The 17,738-nt window shown below is 45.8% G+C and overlaps 1 protein-coding gene across 1 annotated transcript in view; it reads left to right on the top strand.

The window, feature by feature from the left end:
* HMX2 (H6 family homeobox 2) overlaps nucleotides 1-15,091 on the top strand; it is a gene marked incomplete at its 5' end in the record, with an annotated part of 31,653 nt that extends 16,562 nt beyond the window's left edge. Inside the window, 2 exons of the mRNA XM_081862032.1 lie at nucleotides 12,512-12,810; nucleotides 14,062-15,091. Coding sequence (XP_081718158.1) covers nucleotides 12,512-12,810; nucleotides 14,062-14,606 — 844 coding nt within the window. The 3' untranslated portion in view covers nucleotides 14,607-15,091. The remainder of the gene's footprint in view (nucleotides 1-12,511; nucleotides 12,811-14,061) is intronic.
* Between the last annotated feature and the right edge of the window lie 2,647 nt (nucleotides 15,092-17,738).

Below are 17,738 nucleotides of genomic sequence, written 5' to 3'. Positions count from 1 at the left end.
TATCACCATTTCACCCAGGGCTTTTCCTGACCTGCAGGAGCATATGCCTCACTTTAACTCAGCAAATCAGAAGGAGCCAATGGACTGACTGACTCCCTCCCAGGCCTGCCTGCCTTATTTATTTATTTATTTACTTACTTACTAACTACCCTTTTCCCTGACAAGACTGAATGTGGCTTACAGATAAAAATAAGAACCACTGAAAACAATAATTAAAACTATACAATTACAATAAAAAGCAGCATGTCACCAGGCCTTTTCATCAGAAGCAGGCAGTTCCCAAAAGCATGTTGGAATGAGAAAGTCTTCACCTACCAGTTGAAGGACAACAAGGAGGGAGCCAGTCCATTTCTCTAGGAAGGGACTTCCAAAGTCTGGGAGCAGCCACCAAGAAGGCCATGTCCTGCGTCCCCACCAAGTGTGCCTGGGAGGGTGGTAGGATTAAGAGAAGGGTCTGATCTTCTGGTAAAGAGAGACTTTTGCAGGACAGTCACAGCCAGGTTTATGCAGAAGCAAGCACCAGCAAGTAGTGAGTATCAGGCTTGCAGTCTCTTGAGCTTGCAGATGTTCCTCACAGCCTAAAAAAATTATGGGTTCTAGGTCATTATGCTCAGCTTCAGCTGAATGGGAAAGTCTAGTGTAAAGAAACACATCCCTAGAAATGGAGGGAGGGTCTACCAGCATCTGTTTGCCCCTTTCCTTTCCTGGATCCACAGGAGTCCCAGTGGTGGCTGGTGTCCCATAGACCTAGTGAGGCTACTAAGAAGTCACATTTGTAGGAGTGGATTTAGACACTAGGAGAGGATATATTATTTATCTTTCCTTGCTCATGTGAATGAGATCAACAGAGTACCATCCTCTGCAGCTTGAACACTGCATAAACAATAATCTAGGATGCTTTAAGGCAGACTGGATTTTCCTTTCCCCCTCTTTAAAAACAACAATCACACACATATTGTGTTGTGAAGAAACAAAAGTAGCATTTACTTACATGTGTAACTGAAGCAGCGATTCCAGCAGCAAAATGAAGACAGGTTTATAACCACTATGTAAGTTACAAAAGTACAAAATGTTAGCTCAGAAATGGTGTCTGAACTGCAGAACTCAGACACGCACATATGGTCAGCTTGGAAGTATGATGAAGAAAGAAGAGGCTGTCCTGGCAGTAGTTACAGCTTCCTGCCAAGGCAGACCAAAGAAGTGATCTCAGAGTTCTCTCTAGCAAATTGTATAGGAAAGCTCTGTGACTCACAGCCCTTTCATGTGCCTATCTGGCAAAACATGAACTGCTGGTTTGATTGCAGTAATGTCTGACAGCATTGGGGGTGTGGCCAATTGGAGGTCAAGAAGGCATGTCAAAGTTCAGGTTTTCTCCCCAGCCTCCTCCCTTGCAAAAGTCTTGTGGACACTTAGGCACCACTGTTTTGCAGTTAGCACCTGTAATTGTGGAAAATGTCTGGTTCAGAAGGGATCCCTGATTCCTGATGCCACAGTTGCTCCTCCAGTAAGAGAAAAGTTGTGCACCCTCCACTTGTTCTGGTTCTCTCCATATCCTCCTCCTCTGCAAAGAAACAGTGGACACTTAGATATTGGAAGTCGAATGGAATCTGTCCAAAAGTCCATTTGATTTCCAAAACGTTTGAAAACCAAATCACGGCTTCTGACTGGCTGCAGGAAGCTCCTGCAGTGAATCAGAAGTCGCGGAAGAACGTTTGCAAATTGGAACAGTCACTTCTGGGTTTGCAGCGTTCGGGAGCCAAAACGTATGAGTTCCAGGGCATTCGACAACCAAGGTACGACTGTATATCATTTAAATGTTCTGCCTGGGTCCAAAAGGGGTCCCTGATGTCACAATTTCTAGTGTGAATTCATGCCACAATAATTGTACATGGACCATTGCACTGAATTCCATGGGGATTGCTCTGTAATATGTCTAGGATTGCAGCCTGAATCGGGTAGTCTTTAAACTGCAAGAGGACTGTTAACACAGGGCCCTATACATTTCCAGATCTATGGGAGAACATTAGGCCCACCCCCAGCTTACTCTACAACTCCCCCACCCACCCACCCACAAGATTGTGGAATAGAATGGATGAGACTCCACTGACCTGCACAGGGTGAGATAATACCAGTTGTTTACTGCTCAGTGACAGAGCACACGCATTGCATACAAATGGTCCTGGGTTCAATCCTTAGCATCACAAAGCAGGGCCCAGAGAGACCGCTGCCTGGAACGCCACTGTCTGTCCATGCCGGCAGTACTGAGGTAGGTGGATCAGGAGTCTGACTGCTTTGCACTGAGTCAAACCATTCATCCAGACTGATCATGGGTGGTCTCGCCATCTGTAAATGTTGACCTTGAGATGAGGGTGGAGAGAACATGCTTCGCTAGCAGCACCAAGCAGGATTGAGCCCTCTGCTCACCAGCAGATTGGCCTCTTAGCCAAAGGTTCCTCACCCTATCTAGCTTATTATTGTCATAGATCTAGGGTACCAGAGAGATATGGAGGGAAAATACAAGCTGCAGAACTGTACCAGAAAAGAAATTCCTGGATTAGCTTCTGCAAACCAGCCTGGTGGCTGGTAAGCTAGATGCAAATCTATTGACAAACAGGAGATTTGGGTGGTTGCCAAGAAGATGGAGGGGCATAATGTCACAGAAAAATATGTCCCTTTTGAAATCTAAAGGTGTTATGGGACCAAGGAGGAGGAAGTAGGCAGAATTCCATGCAGCACTGGCTGGAGGAGGCTGCACCAAGAAACAGGGAGCCATTCTGGTGGACCCTGCTTTGAAATAAGGGTTGTTCCCCACCCCCCCAAAAAAATATTGATAGACTTCTACCAGTTAGGCTGAACCCTTCTCACATACCCTAAGGGCTTGAATGTGTCAGGACATTCAACCTGACTTAAGGCAGCGTATGTATGGGGGGGGGGGACCTTATATAAAAGGGGGCCACCAGTAGGAAAAGTCTAGTCTGTTTAGCTGTTTAGGAAGCTTCTGAGGCCTTCTGCCAAGGACTTCTCTTTTCAGCCCAGCTCCAGGAAAAAATAAAGAGAGGGGCTTTCGATTTATTTCCACTAAGCCCAAAGCACACAGGCCTGAGCAAAACCTTGTGAAATGTCCTTAGAACATAAGGGGTAGCTTAACCCCTGTGCAGTCTATCATGTGGGGAAGATCCTAGTGAGAAATACCAGAGAATTGCTTTTAAAGCCAAGGAGGCCAAATGTTGAAGTATATTTTTAAAAAGATTTTTATTGGGGGAAAGGGAAAACAGGAATAAAAAAGGAACAGGAAGGCAACAAATCACACACAGAGACTTTAAATGAAATCAAAAAGCCAATCTAACTTAGCTAGCTTGAATTTTATGTGCTTCCCCAGACTTGTAATTCAGAGCATGTGCAGAGTTCATTGCGGAAGACATGGTTCTAAATCAGCAGGGCAAAATGATAAAAACAAAGCTTCCCTTGTTTATGAAATGTAGAGACCAGAAGCAGCCTGCCTCTGACATAGGGAGGATGTTTTGTGATCTCTGGGCCTGTCAAAAATTTATTTAAAGGCTAGCTCCGCTGCCCTAATGACCCTGAGCTTACATTACAAAAGGGCTAGAGACAGTTCTGACTAGCTGGCCCATTAAAAAACAACAACAACAACCTTGGAAACCTTATTGGGAAATAAAAGACAGGAAATCTGTCTGTTGCAGACCAGAGGAGTGGTCTGATCAGAAGACACTGTTGATCTATATCAGAAGATAAAGTTTGTTACAGCCTCTCAGACAGAAAATCCCAGACACATCTCTCCTGTTCCCTGGCAGTAAACATACCAATAATACATAATTAACAATTTGCTGCCCTTTCATGACATTGAAAACCAACTGTCTGAAGCCTAATGGTAGGCTGGCCCTGAACAGAATAATCTTGGTTGGGATAGGGCATGAAGTGACCCTGAGACTTCCTATGTGCTGATTATGGTCTGTATCACTGAACTATGAAAATACACCTCAATACACCCCCTCAATTTTCAGAGGTGCCAACTTTTCCTCCCAGGCAGCAGAGGTCAAAGGCAGTCTGGAACTTAGGACTTTTCTCATATGATAGCTTTCTATGGCTTCAGGAGAAGGTCTTTCCTTTTCTCAGAAATTCTGGAACTGGGAACTCTGGGGATTGAATCGGATTGTGTTCTGCGTTGTAGAGCGAGTATGTGCTTTACTATTGAATAATGACTCCTCTGAACAGAACATGCACATATCAGAAAAATGGCACATAACTGGAAATCAGTGGGATATCATTGTATGCTGATGCAGTATATATAGAAAGAAACAGGGGTTCAACTTGAATAAAATATGGGGGGGGGGCAGTAAGCCCTGCCATGCATAATCGATCTCATGACATGGTGTATGGACACTATTTGAATGGCAACGCCCATCAACTTTTATGAGGGCTCAGCCTTGACCCTTAGGAATTGGCACCTATGGAAGGGAAGGGGAAGAACATATTGGAGGTGCTGTTTCCTTATAGTTCAAATAGGGGCTAGAGCAAGAATCCACAATGTTATGCCTGTGGGTACATGTGCACCCACAGTGGCCTTCTAGGCTGCTGACAGTCCCCTTCCCCTGCTGAAAATAGGCTTAAAACAAGTGTTCTGTTGTAATCAATCAGGGTTGGTTGTGGTGGGTGCTTGTTTCCTGTGTGTTTGCAAGTGTGTGTATAGCCCAAGACAATGTCTCCAGTTTGCAGATGTGCTCACAAGCCCAAATAGGTTCTTGAACCTAGCATAGACTCTTAACAAGCTAGAAATAATCTTGAGGAACTTTCACCCCCACCAGAGAACCATGTTGGTTGGGAAAATACTAGGCCCAAATGTGTAATAAGGGGTTATCCACTCTAAGGGTTATCTTGAAATTTGAGGAAGAAACCAAGAAGCAACCGGAGGTGGAAAAAAAATTGTATTAATCAGTGATTTCATCTACCCTCACATTAACTAGGGAAATGAATAATTGGGTTATGATGAAGAAAGAAGTGAATCTTGAGTGGTTTCCAGGATTTGATGGAAGTATTGTCAAGCCATTTGGGAACAGTGACCACAGTGCTATTAAATGCAACATATACAGGAGTGGAAACTTGCCCACAAAGTCCAACACAGTCACATTTAATTTCAAAAGAGGAAATGAGGGGATTCATTAAAAGGAATTTGAAAGGGAGGGTCAGCAGGGTCAAATCCCTTCAGGAAGCTTGAAGGTTATTTAAAACCACTAAAACAGAAGCTCAGGCACAATGTATAGCACAGACTAAAAGTGCAATCCTATACATGTGTTCTCAACCCCTGGGACATCAATAGGACTTACTCCCAGATAAATGTGCATAGGATGGCAACCTAAGATCATTAGGATGTCAGTGCTGTTAATAAGGAGGGGCATGGAAGCGATGAGAGGCAAGAAGGTTTTCTTTTTTAAAAAAGGGAATTTTTTCCCAGATGAGAAGAATTGGAAGGAGCACAAACTCTCAGCAATAAGATAATGTAGTAAGCCTACAACTTACACTCATTTAACTTGTGCACCTTCAGCTTTACACATTTGTTTGGTTTTTTTTGTTTTTGTTTTTTGTTATAAAGTAAAAAGGCATCCAGAGAAAAGGATTTTGGTGATTCCAAATTCCACTGCCTCAAGTGTCTTTTGACTATACACAGTTATGGTTTTAGGCGTCACCCCCAAATTGTAACCCCTGTGAATGTTGTGGGCTTACTGTACACACATAAACAGAGAGCCTGCAGAACAAAAAATGAGATGGATGTCACCAAACATAATGAGTTATAGCCAGTGCTGTGCAAAGGAACTTGTTCCGTCAGTGCAAGGATTCATGCTTGCACACTGGGATTTTTTATTTTTATTTTTATTTTGCTCTCCTGCATGCTCCCTTATTCTGTTTTTCGGGGTTCTCCTAATCTTCTGGAGCAGATTTGGGGAGTGTGTGGGGCATGTGAGTGGGAGGAAGTTCTGTTTTGCAAATGTAAATCCTTGCACTGATGGAATAAGTGTAATGGATACTGCTGCTTACAAATGAGCTTTTTTCTTTTTCTTTTTTACATGGGTAATAGGAAACCAGATAAGGTAGGACCATTATATGACAAAGGCGTGAAAGGGTCACTAAAGAAGTACAGGGAGATTGCAAGGCAGGATAGTTAGTTATCTACATTAGTCTTTATTGCAAAATATGTTGGACAAATACCCACCCTATAAAATTATGGGTTTGTCAATCTAACTTGTTTCTCAAGTAAATGGGTTCAAAGCATGATTAAAGATACATTTGTTAAAACATGTAGAACACAGGTAGGGAAACTCTTTCAGCCTGAGGACCACAGTCTAGAAGTAAGTGGGTCCAGAGGCAAAGTAGATGGAACAATGAGTTGGCTGGATTCTACACATTTTCACACCTAATTAGCCTCTATCTAGGCAAGCAAGAGACACTATCAGACTTCAAGGACACATGTTTTGGGACCCAAATTTGTAACTCATCATACCAGTACAGCAGTAACCATGAGTACATGTGCCCCAGTACAAATATCCACCTGCCTCAAATGCCTGGTGGAATAAATCAATGTGTCTTAAACTGATGGCAAGCACTTCACAATGAGGATGATTGACACACTTCTAAGGGAAGGGGGTTCCACAAACATGGACCACCACGAAGAGGGCCCCAACTCCAGCCACCAGGAGAACACTCATCAGCAATGCCATGAGAAAATCTTCTCTTGCAGAGCTGAGGGCCCCAGTTAGCATGGAGACACACTCTTTTAAGTCTTTGGACACAAAGACATTATGGTCTTTATAAGTCAACATCAGTACCTTGAATTCAGTGTTTAGTGGGATTTACTCTCGTGTAGGTCTGCACAGGATTGCATAGAGAACTTCAGCATCCAAAGATGCTACTAAGAGAGCAGAATCATCCTAGCACATTTTCAAAGAAAAATCTGAGCTCATGGCTATTAACAATCTGTGCAGGATAACAATCTGTCTCAGGGCAGAGGGACAAGAGCAGCTGGTAGAATCTCTTTTGGTTTAAGGTTGACAAGTGAGTTTTTGCACCAGTTTTGGCTGGAAAGGGATATTTCATCTGCAGCCTCAAGACAAGGAATACACATGCCCCAGATCCCTTATTTCTTCCTTAAGGCCCTTGAGTTACTACTGAACTAGTCCTGTTAGGTGCCACTAGTCTTCCAGGTCCTATTTCTGTCTTTGCTTGCAGGCAAGGTAAATAATGGCATATCCCTCTGCTCCTTAAATCCAGTGGAGATTCTAATCTGTATAGGTGACTGCCAGCAAAAAGCCCAGTGGGTGATTATTGACTATTCAGACCTTTTAATTATTTGCTGCTTATCAAACCTGGTTCTGGAACAGGAGGGTTAGTGGTAGATGTGCCCAAGTACACTTTAGTCCTCCCTCACATTGGGAAACTCACAATTAGAGCACATCCTGCTATCCACCCAGTTATATTTATAAGCCAGCGAAGACTTGCAATTTTTTTTCCCTGGCTGGGTTTCTATGCCTTTAAGAGCAGCAGGGGAGGCTGAAATGTACAGCACAAAGCCTATGCATGTTTACTCAGTATAAAGTCCTACTGTATTCAATGGGTCTTACTGCTGAGCAATCCTGGTTTAGGGTTGCAGGCACATTAAGTAGGTGGGAGCTTCACCTGTAAAACTCCTACCTATCATACAGCTTTATAGGTGTGTGTGTCTGTGAGAGTGTGTGTGTACAACGTGGCAACCTTTAATCCAGAGAATGGCTGTAAAGGGTGATGTTGTCCATAGAAAGGTCTCCCACTTTACGCATCTGTCTACCTAACGCGCGTTTAGTGACAGCGGATAAGGCATGCAGGTTGGTAAATTATTCCGGATGGATGGCCTAAGATAGTGTGATGTCACAGAACCGGGAGGCTCGTTTTGCAAAGGAGCTGGAGAGAAGCGGCTTTCTCTCTCTCGCTCTCGCTCTCTCTCCTTTCTCTCTCTCTTCCCGGCCCCTTCTCTCCGGGCAGGCTTTGGAGGGAGCAGCCTGGGCCGGCTGCGGAGCTGAGTGAAGGACGATCCCTTACATTGTGTTTCAGTGCGGGGTCTTTCCGGGTTAATGAGCTGACATCATGATTAAAGCTGACCATTTGTAATGTGTCTGGAGCCTGTTGAAAAGCACTGAAAAGGTTAATGCGGTAAACCAGGACAGCACCTGCCCCGCACGAGGAGGGGAGGAGCCGGGCCACTTTCCCTAATCAATTAGCCCCTTAATGAGTCTATCCAAAGTAGTTAAGGGGAGTGAATGATCGTGCCGCGGCTCGCTCGTCATCTCGCTATCCCTAATTATTTTATAAGCACTTGATTCAATATGCCGAGGCCTAACACGGGGGCTGGGAGTTAATGAAAATGTCATTTGGAAACGTCTTGACATTTGTCTGTATTGATCGGAATCTTGCTTTTATCTCTCATTATGTATTTTGGGGGGGAGAGAGGAAGGGGATAATCAGCCCATTAAGAAAGTCCATCGGGGGGAAGAGGGGGAACCCAGACGTGAAAGAGGACCGAAGGAGAGGGAAAGACGTTGACTCTCGGGTCTCATCTCCCACGCCACACACAAAACGCTTCCAGGGCTCTGCTCTCTCCCTTTCTGGGCCTGGGTAGAAGAGGGGTGGACACTATGAAGGAAGCCTAGTCTTGAACCTCGGCGGATTGACGCACTGTCAGCGTCCATTGTTCCAGGACTCATCTTGTAAGATCAGAAGTGGCAGCAGCGGTGGAGTGGGAGTCAGTCCCGCTGGAAATCGAATTCCGCTCTGGGATCCCTTCTCCACTTCCTCGGATCCCAGCTAAGCCCGAGCTTGTGACGCAAAAGGCGTACTGCACACGCTCAGAGGCGCCTTGCATTCGTTGCTGCTTCACCTTTTCAGAACTGAGCCCCCTTTTCAGAACTGAGCCCTGGCGCAGGTCGGAGTCTAGAGATGATTGCCGATCCTAGCCCCCTGGGAGTAAGCCCCATTCAAGTCCAGTGGGACTTACTTCTGAGTAGACATGGCTAAGCTTGTCCCGAAGATGGAACCGCCAAAGGGCCGGAGCAGAATATGTCAGACATGTCAGGATCATAACCGCACCAGTCACCAACGCAAACAATGACCCATTGAGAAATGTGGGAGGATATCCTACCCCAGAGCAACGTTAGGGGTCGGAGGGGGTAAAACCATCCTGAATGTAATTCTATCTAAGACTGCACATAAACCATAAATATATACCTTCTGCAGTACTTATGAATGTTAAATGTTGAGATTATCCCCAAAATCTGTTGACAGTGCCTAGTCTTGAAACAGTGCCTTTGAGCATGTGAAGAGTGACCTATCGTCACTCTGTAATCATAAATAACCCACACACAATTTGAATTGATAGCAAGGATTTCCACAGTCTGGAGTGTGCTCATAACCCCCAATACCGCTTATTTAGACAATGAGCACTGAAAAAAACTTGGTCATCGCTTCCAATATGCAAAGCTTATGCGGAGAGGGATTTGAACCCAGACCTTCCGCCTTCCTACCCAGCGTGCAAGCCAGTAAACCTGTTTGAAAGGGAATATCGTCCCCCCCCCCCCAACTTTGGGGATTTCATGTGGTGAATAGTAACTGTTCGTGCGCTCATTATTTACTCGTTGCAAAACCCATTCTGTTATGCAGCACGGTTTCAAAATTCAACAGATCGAAATTTGCCCCGCTTCGCTGTTGCAGGTGATGCTGTTGAATCCTGCCGAACTGAATCCGTGGCTACTATAAATCACGTTCCACACCAAACTCAATAATCTTCCTTCCTTCTCACTCTGTCCTGGTACGTTCCAAAAGAATAGCAAAACTCCCTCTAAGAGCAAACGCGGGTGGCGAGGGCAAAAGGGGCCAACAGTGGACACTGAGAATCAGAGACGTGCCCTCATGCTCGGGGAACCGGGGCAGCCTTGCGGGAGATAGTTTTTTCTTCAACCCCGCCCCCCCCCCCAGCAAGATGTACCCCCTTCAAAACTACAAGTCTCAACATGTTCCGGAGTCGCGAAATGTTGAGTCAGATGCAAACGGAGGAAAAGACGCACGCGCGCGCGCAAATGGGTACAGATGGGGAGAACTGAAACGGCCTCCTGGTGAAGGGCTCCGCTGGCTGGCTGGCACTCTGAACAGAAGCACTTGCCCTTCGGAGGTGAGAATACATTTGCAACACTTTGTTGCAGGACCCACTTTCCCAAATAAAATAAAAAGGAACGGCAGTGCCGTTTTCACACTATGTTTGACAATCCCCAAACAGGGAACTTGAGGAATAAGCGGTTCGAAGATGTCCACGGTGGCTGAGGCATTCGGGAACCAACCAACCAACCAACCGCTTTGGATCTGCTTCACCGAAAATATAAATGGCCCTTTCAACTACTGGCAACATGGACCTCGCTTTTGCTCGCTTCTTCCTCCTGAGCTGGTGAATCTCACGCAGATAAAGCACGGGAAGCAGACAACCGGCTCTTGCTCCACGGCGGCGTCTTGCGTAAAGCATTAAAAGAGGCAAATGTTGCATTATGGACGTGCTCTTTTCATTAAGACACCTGCCTTCACGCGCCTTCCCAATGCGATTGGATGGCTGTCCCAGCAAACAGTGGACGACTCTCGTTTCGTTTTTACCCCTCAGCCCGCCCCCCCTCCAAAGGAAAGTTTATGAAAACTTTTGGAGAGAACGATTCTCTCCCTCCCCCACCCCTCCACCCACTTTTTGAGTGCGATCAAAGCTGTACAAGCCCAGAGGAAGCGGGCGATTGTATTACAATCATTGGAAGGCATTTATGTCAATCCTCTCAGAAAGCCTAAATAATTGCATATTGTTACATACGTCGTATATATCTATATATACCCTGCGCCATCGGGATGGATTACATCCCATGGGGAAGATTAGGGATGTACCTGCATGAGTTTGGGAACGGGAAGGCATTTCTCAGCTTGTATTGCAAGCGGTCTCTCTCTCCCCCCCCCCGCCCCCGCCCGCTTTGCTGCGCGCTCCTTGCCTGGGCAGCTTGGCGCCAGACAACTTGAATGCGCGCAGTCTTTTCATTTCGCCTGCAATCTCCCATCCGTGGAAAAGCAGGGGCTCCGGCTGTCCCCCCCACCCCACCCTCCTGCCCACCCCACCCCGCCCTTCTCCCAAGGGATGCAGATGAGTGACCGTCCCGTTGGGCTGAGGGTTTAAACAGCAAAGCGAAAACATTGGCTTTCATCCATGAATGAGTGTCTCCCCCCCCCCCCCTCTTCTTCCCCCATTGACATTGCTAGACAAGATATTTCGGGGGCTGCGCGGGGGATAAAAAGTGAAGATAATGAAAGCGCCAAGGATCCCTTGCTAGAATGCTGCCCTTCTGGTTTAAATACCAGATCTCTTTCCATAAGCTGTTTAATGCCAAGCCTCTTAGCCTTCCGCCTGAGCCCCAAATGCTTGCAGAGCCAGACTGGAAATGAATGGAGAACACAAATACACAAGTGCAGCGGGGCGTATGTGCATGGATTTTATATATATAAGTTCTGAGGACTGTTGCATGAGGAGAATACTTTGTTTTAGGAAACACATATTGTGTACTAGCTCAATTAGCCATATACTAGGAATGTCGTCTTTCCCCCTTCTGTCTCTGCCATTGGTAGGAGAGGAGACGTCTAAGGCAGAGTTGCTTAGCCACTTCCTGAACCGCTGGGAATAGTTTAGGACCCGTTTGCTCTGAAAGTCAACCCTGTCAAATTATTCAAGTGTGCTTCAGAACCCAACCTCCGATCTCAGGACTTATTTTATACAGGCAATGTCAGCTACTTAACACCTTGGCAAAATGTTGGCGCGAATCAAACGCCCATATCAGATTGCTAAACGGTGTGATCATCCCAAAGCCTCATTTCGTTATTTAAGGCAACAAACTGAGGCAACTTCGATTCACCCTAAAGGCTTATAAATGCTAAGGGCCAGCCCTGGAAGGGTGGATTCGGACACACATCAAACCTCTGCGGACTTTTAGCCCCGACTAGATCGTGGGTTTAATAATAATAATAATAATAATAATAATAATAATCTGGTCCGCTTCCTTTTTGCCTGTTTCGACGAGAGGGGGCAATCCGATCACGTCGGTTTCGGTGGCCCTGCAAAGTCGCCGGCTGACAGCGTTCTAGAATTTTGAAACTTTCCGGGGCATCCTGGCTGCCTGTGATTGGCCGAGGCGGATGTAACCTCCATGCAAATGAAGCCACGCCACCCCGCCGCCTGGAGATCAATAGAGATCTGAGAGAGAAAGGAGCATGCATTCAGGCTCGGCAAGCTCAGGGAAAACCTGCCAAGGCACGCCAAAAACACCCCCCCAAACTGGTCCCCCCAAAGGCAGGCGAGGTAGCCAAGTCCCCCAGGCAGTCCCCGCACCCTCCGACGAGACCCCCTGTCCCCAGCGCGCCTCTAAAGCGAGAGCTGTTCTCTTGTTTCTTATGAGCCCAGGATGAGCAACAAAGAAGACCCGAGCAAGTGTTGTCCCGCAGCACCTCCGCTCTCCAGTTTCACCATCCAGTCCATCCTAGGCAGCGGCACCTCGGAAGGAGGCAGGGAGCCCAGCTCCAAGCAGGCAGCCTCCGCCTCCGCCTCCGCTTGGCCGAGCAGGAAGAGGAGCCTCTCCATATCCTCCGAAGAAGAGGAGCCGGATGAGAGCTGGAAACACCCCGCTTGCTTCTGCCCCGACTCGCATGGTCCTAAAGAAACGTGCCACAAACACCACCAACCCATCAGTTTCACGTGTCTCAGTAAGTACTGGACCAAGGGGGGGGGGGGAGAAAGGAAAAAACATTCAAACCCTCTTTTACTTCTTAATTAGGAAGGATGATATGTAGGTGCATCTTATTATATTGGCGGACCGTGTTATTAGGAAGAATGCAGCGTGTTGTGTGTGTTGAAAAATTCAGCTTTGCAAGTAACTGTTTTATTTGAACAGCAGTCTTTCTGATCGCCGGGCTTTTAGGGGGCGAAATTAACCTAGATGACATCAGGAATGGAATAGGTTGTGGGAAGCCCGGCAAACAGCGGTTTGAGCTTTTCTGCGAATGTATAGGGTGCAGTTTTCAAGCTCTCTCAATGCTATTTGTTTTGGTTGTTTTTAAAATCTGTATTTGTTTCCTTTTGTGCGTGCTAAATTCGGATGTCATACAGATTAAGGGACCCTTTCGTTTTTAAGAGACATGTTATTATCTTATCATGCCTTTTCCGTCCAGTCTTTGGGGAGATCACTTCTTTATTATGATGGATAACGGTGATCTCTCCCCCCCCCCCCACTCACCTCAACAAAAAGGCAAGAGAAGCCGGAGGTTTTTCGCAAGATTCCCGAATACATAATTTATGAAATGTTAAGATATAAAAAGTCAAGTTCTCTCGATTCAGCAGGAGAAGGGTCGTATGTGAAAACACGGGCACGCCCTTGCACCGCGTTGACCAAGAATTCAGATTGAATTCCGTGGCGCTTACAGAAACCCCCCCCCCAAAAAAAAGAAAGAATGAATACGGTGGTAGCTTTAAGCTGCACTCCTTAATAGAATAACTTACCTGGGAGTAAATCCCATTAAACTCAGCGGGGCTTAGTTTTGAGGTGGCGAGTATGAGGTTGCGCTTTTAGAATTATAACCGAGAATGAACTGGATTGTAAAGGAAACACTTGGAAACAGACTTACTCGTGAGCGCAGCACCAATGCGAAGGAGGGCTGCTCTCCTGTGAGGTGCATTGAAGTTTTTGCCTGACCTTGAAAGGACTTCATAAATTCCAGTTGCAACTCGTTTATAGAATGATGACGATGATAAATATTTTCTTAGGAAGATATGGAAGAATTGGAGCTCTGGAACAAGCAGCAATCGGCTCCCTGAGTTTAGTGTTTTGTGGGATTCGTATATTGGTGTCTGTGGGTTGTGGTGTCTGTGTGTGTTTGTGGGGAGGGACACATGGCCATGCCAATCTGATCCGAAAGGCATCTCCACCCCCTTCCTTTTTTTTAATTTCTCCCTCCAAGGCAACCCGAAGGGGAACGGCTCGGCGATCAGTTCCGACCGGACGCCCCCTTTCCTTTCTCCGTCCCAGCCGGACTTCAAGGAAGAGAAAGAGAAGCACTTCGGGCCGGGCTCGCCGGCTTCGTCGGAGCGGCAGCGGGACGGCGCGGAGCGGCAGGCGAGCTCGGCCAAGAAGAAGACGCGCACGGTTTTCTCGCGGAGCCAGGTCTACCAGCTGGAGTCCACCTTCGACATGAAGCGCTACCTGAGCAGCTCGGAGCGCGCCTGCCTGGCCTCCAGCTTGCAGCTGACAGAGACCCAGGTGAAAACCTGGTTTCAGAACCGCAGGAACAAATGGAAACGGCAACTCTCGGCGGAACTGGAGGCGGCCAACATGGCCCACGCCTCAGCCCAGACTCTCGTGGGCATGCCCCTGGTTTTCAGAGACAATTCCCTCCTCAGAGTGCCGGTTCCCAGATCCATCGCCTTCCCGGCTCCCTTATACTACCCAGGCAGCAATTTGTCGGCCTTACCTCTTTATAATCTCTACAACAAGATCGACTATTGAACTGACGCCGCCGTCTCCACCCACGACCTTTTCTTCACCCGCCCGCCTGTTATTCATAGGAAAGGAGAAATGTGCTTCTTGCATTGTTAAGAAATACACCATGTGTATTCATTATTATGATTATATTTTTTTTTAAGGGAAAAAAAACCCCAGACCATTTTATTTATGGGAATCCTTTCTGGGTTAGTTTTGTTCTGCTTGTTTTCTAGACTGCCCTAGAGAGTGTGTCACTTCCAGCCCTCTCTCCCTCGAGCCCCCTCCACAACCCATTTTCTTTAGTCTGTCCTTTTCTGACATAATAACAAAGTGACTTTCCGACCTCGAGCAGAACAGGAAACCCAACACATCAACTCACCTTTAGAAAGAACCGCGCGGCTCTGTCTACGTGTGCGCGCAGGTAGGATAAAAGCTGGAGTGGCCAGCCATTTTCCAGTTTCCTCTCGCCCGCCCCCACAGTTCCTTTTTGCCCTGAGTATTAATTATATCTGCGGGAAATAATAAATAATAATAGTGTATTTCAGATCTGTACATATTTTTAAAAGAAAATAAAGCATTTTAAACATCGTTGGTAACTTGGATCAGATTGCTTGTGTATTTCAGTTGGCGTACCTCCCCGCCCCTAAAAATAAAATAAAATACATGTATTTGGGTTTTAGGTGTGAAAAGTTGGGTGCGTTCTGCCCTCTGGGCTCCTCTCGCTGGAAGTTTGAAAAAAGAGGAAAGTTTCATCCGTGCAACGATGGGGGCTTCTCTCTCGTTGAGGTCGCAGGAAACCTCGATTCATCTCCAGCTGCGCTCCTGTCCAAAAACTGTGGCAAATGTCACAGCGAAATAAATCCAAGAATAGACGGGGAGCATTGATCAAAATAAAGCTGAAATATTGATATATTCGCCATGCTGACAACGCTGCCATTCCACGTTGTTTATAGGTCATACTGAGTGGGGCTTACTTCCTCCTGCGGTTACGATCAGGATTAAAGTCAGGAGAAAGACATGCAGGAAGTTTTAAACTTCTTTCAGACTATTTAACTTCACCATTGTCATTTAATGATATTTAATAAACAGCCACTTCTGTATGGGCTCAAACGATCAAGAACCGATATTCCAAACACCTTTTTTTTAAAAAAAAGTTCAGGCTACACAGTCCATTACTACTAAATCCAGCTGTAGTTACTGAATTTATACAAGTGAAACTCAGAGGCAGGCAGGCCCGATCCTAGTGGTTTTTATCTCTCCACGTCAGGGGAACTTCCCTTCCCTTCTCACTTCCGCCCAAAAAATGTTCCCTGGGTCGCTGTCCTACCATTCCGAGTCTAAGCACATCTCCCAAAACTCTTAGTAGTTGCTGAGGTGAAAAAGAGGGAGACTCGGAAGAAAGGTCCGCTGAGTTCAGTGAGACTTACTCCCAGGTAAGTCTGTATTGGACTGCATCCTTATTTAGGGGGGAAAAAAAACCCCATTGAAAGCGGCCCGATTTTCCGCTTAAGGTGCCAATTGGCTTAAATCGTTTTAACTGGCATTGGATCTGCGCTGTTTAGAGGCATGCTACGTGATTCGCATCCCGCTCATTGATATTAACCGCAGCGCCACTTCTACTTCTGTGCCCTCCATCGTAAAACCACAGATGGGGCGCGTTCTTCTTTCTCTTCCTCCTCCCCCTCATTAAAGTGAATGGAAAATATAAGCTTCTACACTGCAGATCCGGGTAAAAGCTTGCAAATGTCAAACGCATTCGGATCAAAGCAGCTCATGTATATAGTTATTTGAAAAGAAGATGAACGTCCTTTATTAAGCGATCGGAGCTGACAAGTGTTTCCGGAAATGGGCTTTCTTCCTAGTTTGAGGTGTATTCTGTTAAATGCCAAGATCTCATGCCAGCTCCTTTTTAAATAGAAATGTGACATTATAACCAAGCCGTGATTGATCTGAGCGTTCACCCCAGCGCTGCAAAACACCTGCAGCCTCGGATGTGCCGAGAGGAGGAAGCGAATCGTTTAAACAAAAAGTAAATACTTCATCAAGTGTTATTTAAATTGCAGGCGCCGTTACGTGGTTTATCACAGCCACCTGTTCCTTGGTTCGCTCAGGATCTTATAGAGAAGACTATTTAAAATGCAATAAGTAACCACAATCCAGCTAAAATTACATTTACGATGTTTTGAAACGGAGAATGGGGGGGGGGGGATAATACTCCATATGGCCCGTGTAAAAAATAAGCTCTGGATACGCTCTTTCGTGGAAAATAATATTTTTGAAATTGTTTATCTGAACCATTTTCTCAAAAGCCAACGGGGGTAATTCCCTATTAAGTGCATGCACGGACCTTTTATCTCAGAAACAAATGAATTTAGGGCAACTTGGTCCTTCTATTTTAAACAAACAAAAGATCTAGATAGAGCCTAGGATATTCATTATTTATCCTTGACCGCGTAAGTTCCACTGTAATGCACGGGATATATTTCTAAAAAGTTTTCATTATGATGAAGGTTGTGTGTGAATATTTGTAACTAAATAAAAAAGAAGAAGTTTTTTTCAGGATTTCACTGGTTATGAAGTGTTATTCATATTGCTAACAAGGATTGTTTCCAGTAGAAGTACTTAGAATCAGTGCCCTTCCAATCTTTTCCGCCTCTTGACTTCAGACTATTACTACTTTCAGTTTCCTTGAATGTTTCGGTTTTGCCTCACTATTCATTAATATCGAAGACAGCTTTCTCGGTAAAACATACCCCAAAACAGATGATTCGAATTAAAGTGGAATTTTAGTACAAGTTTATTGGATTTTAAATGACCCCTCTCTGTCACCCACACAGTACATAGCATCACAGACGTGCATGGTGTTTGCATATATTCGGTTTGCATAACTCAGATCCGTCGCCCATCTCAATCGCACGCAGTGAAGCAAAACAAAACAAAAAATCGTTTTGGGAAGAGCAATGGATGCATTTGGTGTTTCCATGCAATCCTTATCCTCGCATTGCAAATCGTATTGCTAATCAATCCTGTGCATTATTGCAAACCTTGGAACTGGTCCAACACACCAGGAGATATTTAAAAAGTGTTTTGTAGGCCAGTGGCGATACAGCGAAGAGGCAGAGGCAGTTTGGCTCTTCTATGGAAGCGTGTTCAGCC

Source organism: Podarcis erhardii (genome assembly GCF_964252035.2).
Source record: "Podarcis erhardii genome assembly, chromosome: 5".
In the NCBI taxonomy this organism is placed as follows: domain Eukaryota; kingdom Metazoa; phylum Chordata; class Lepidosauria; order Squamata; family Lacertidae; genus Podarcis; species Podarcis erhardii.
The sequence above is the reverse complement of the archived record's forward strand: the minus strand, read 5'-3'. Positions and strand labels throughout refer to the sequence as shown.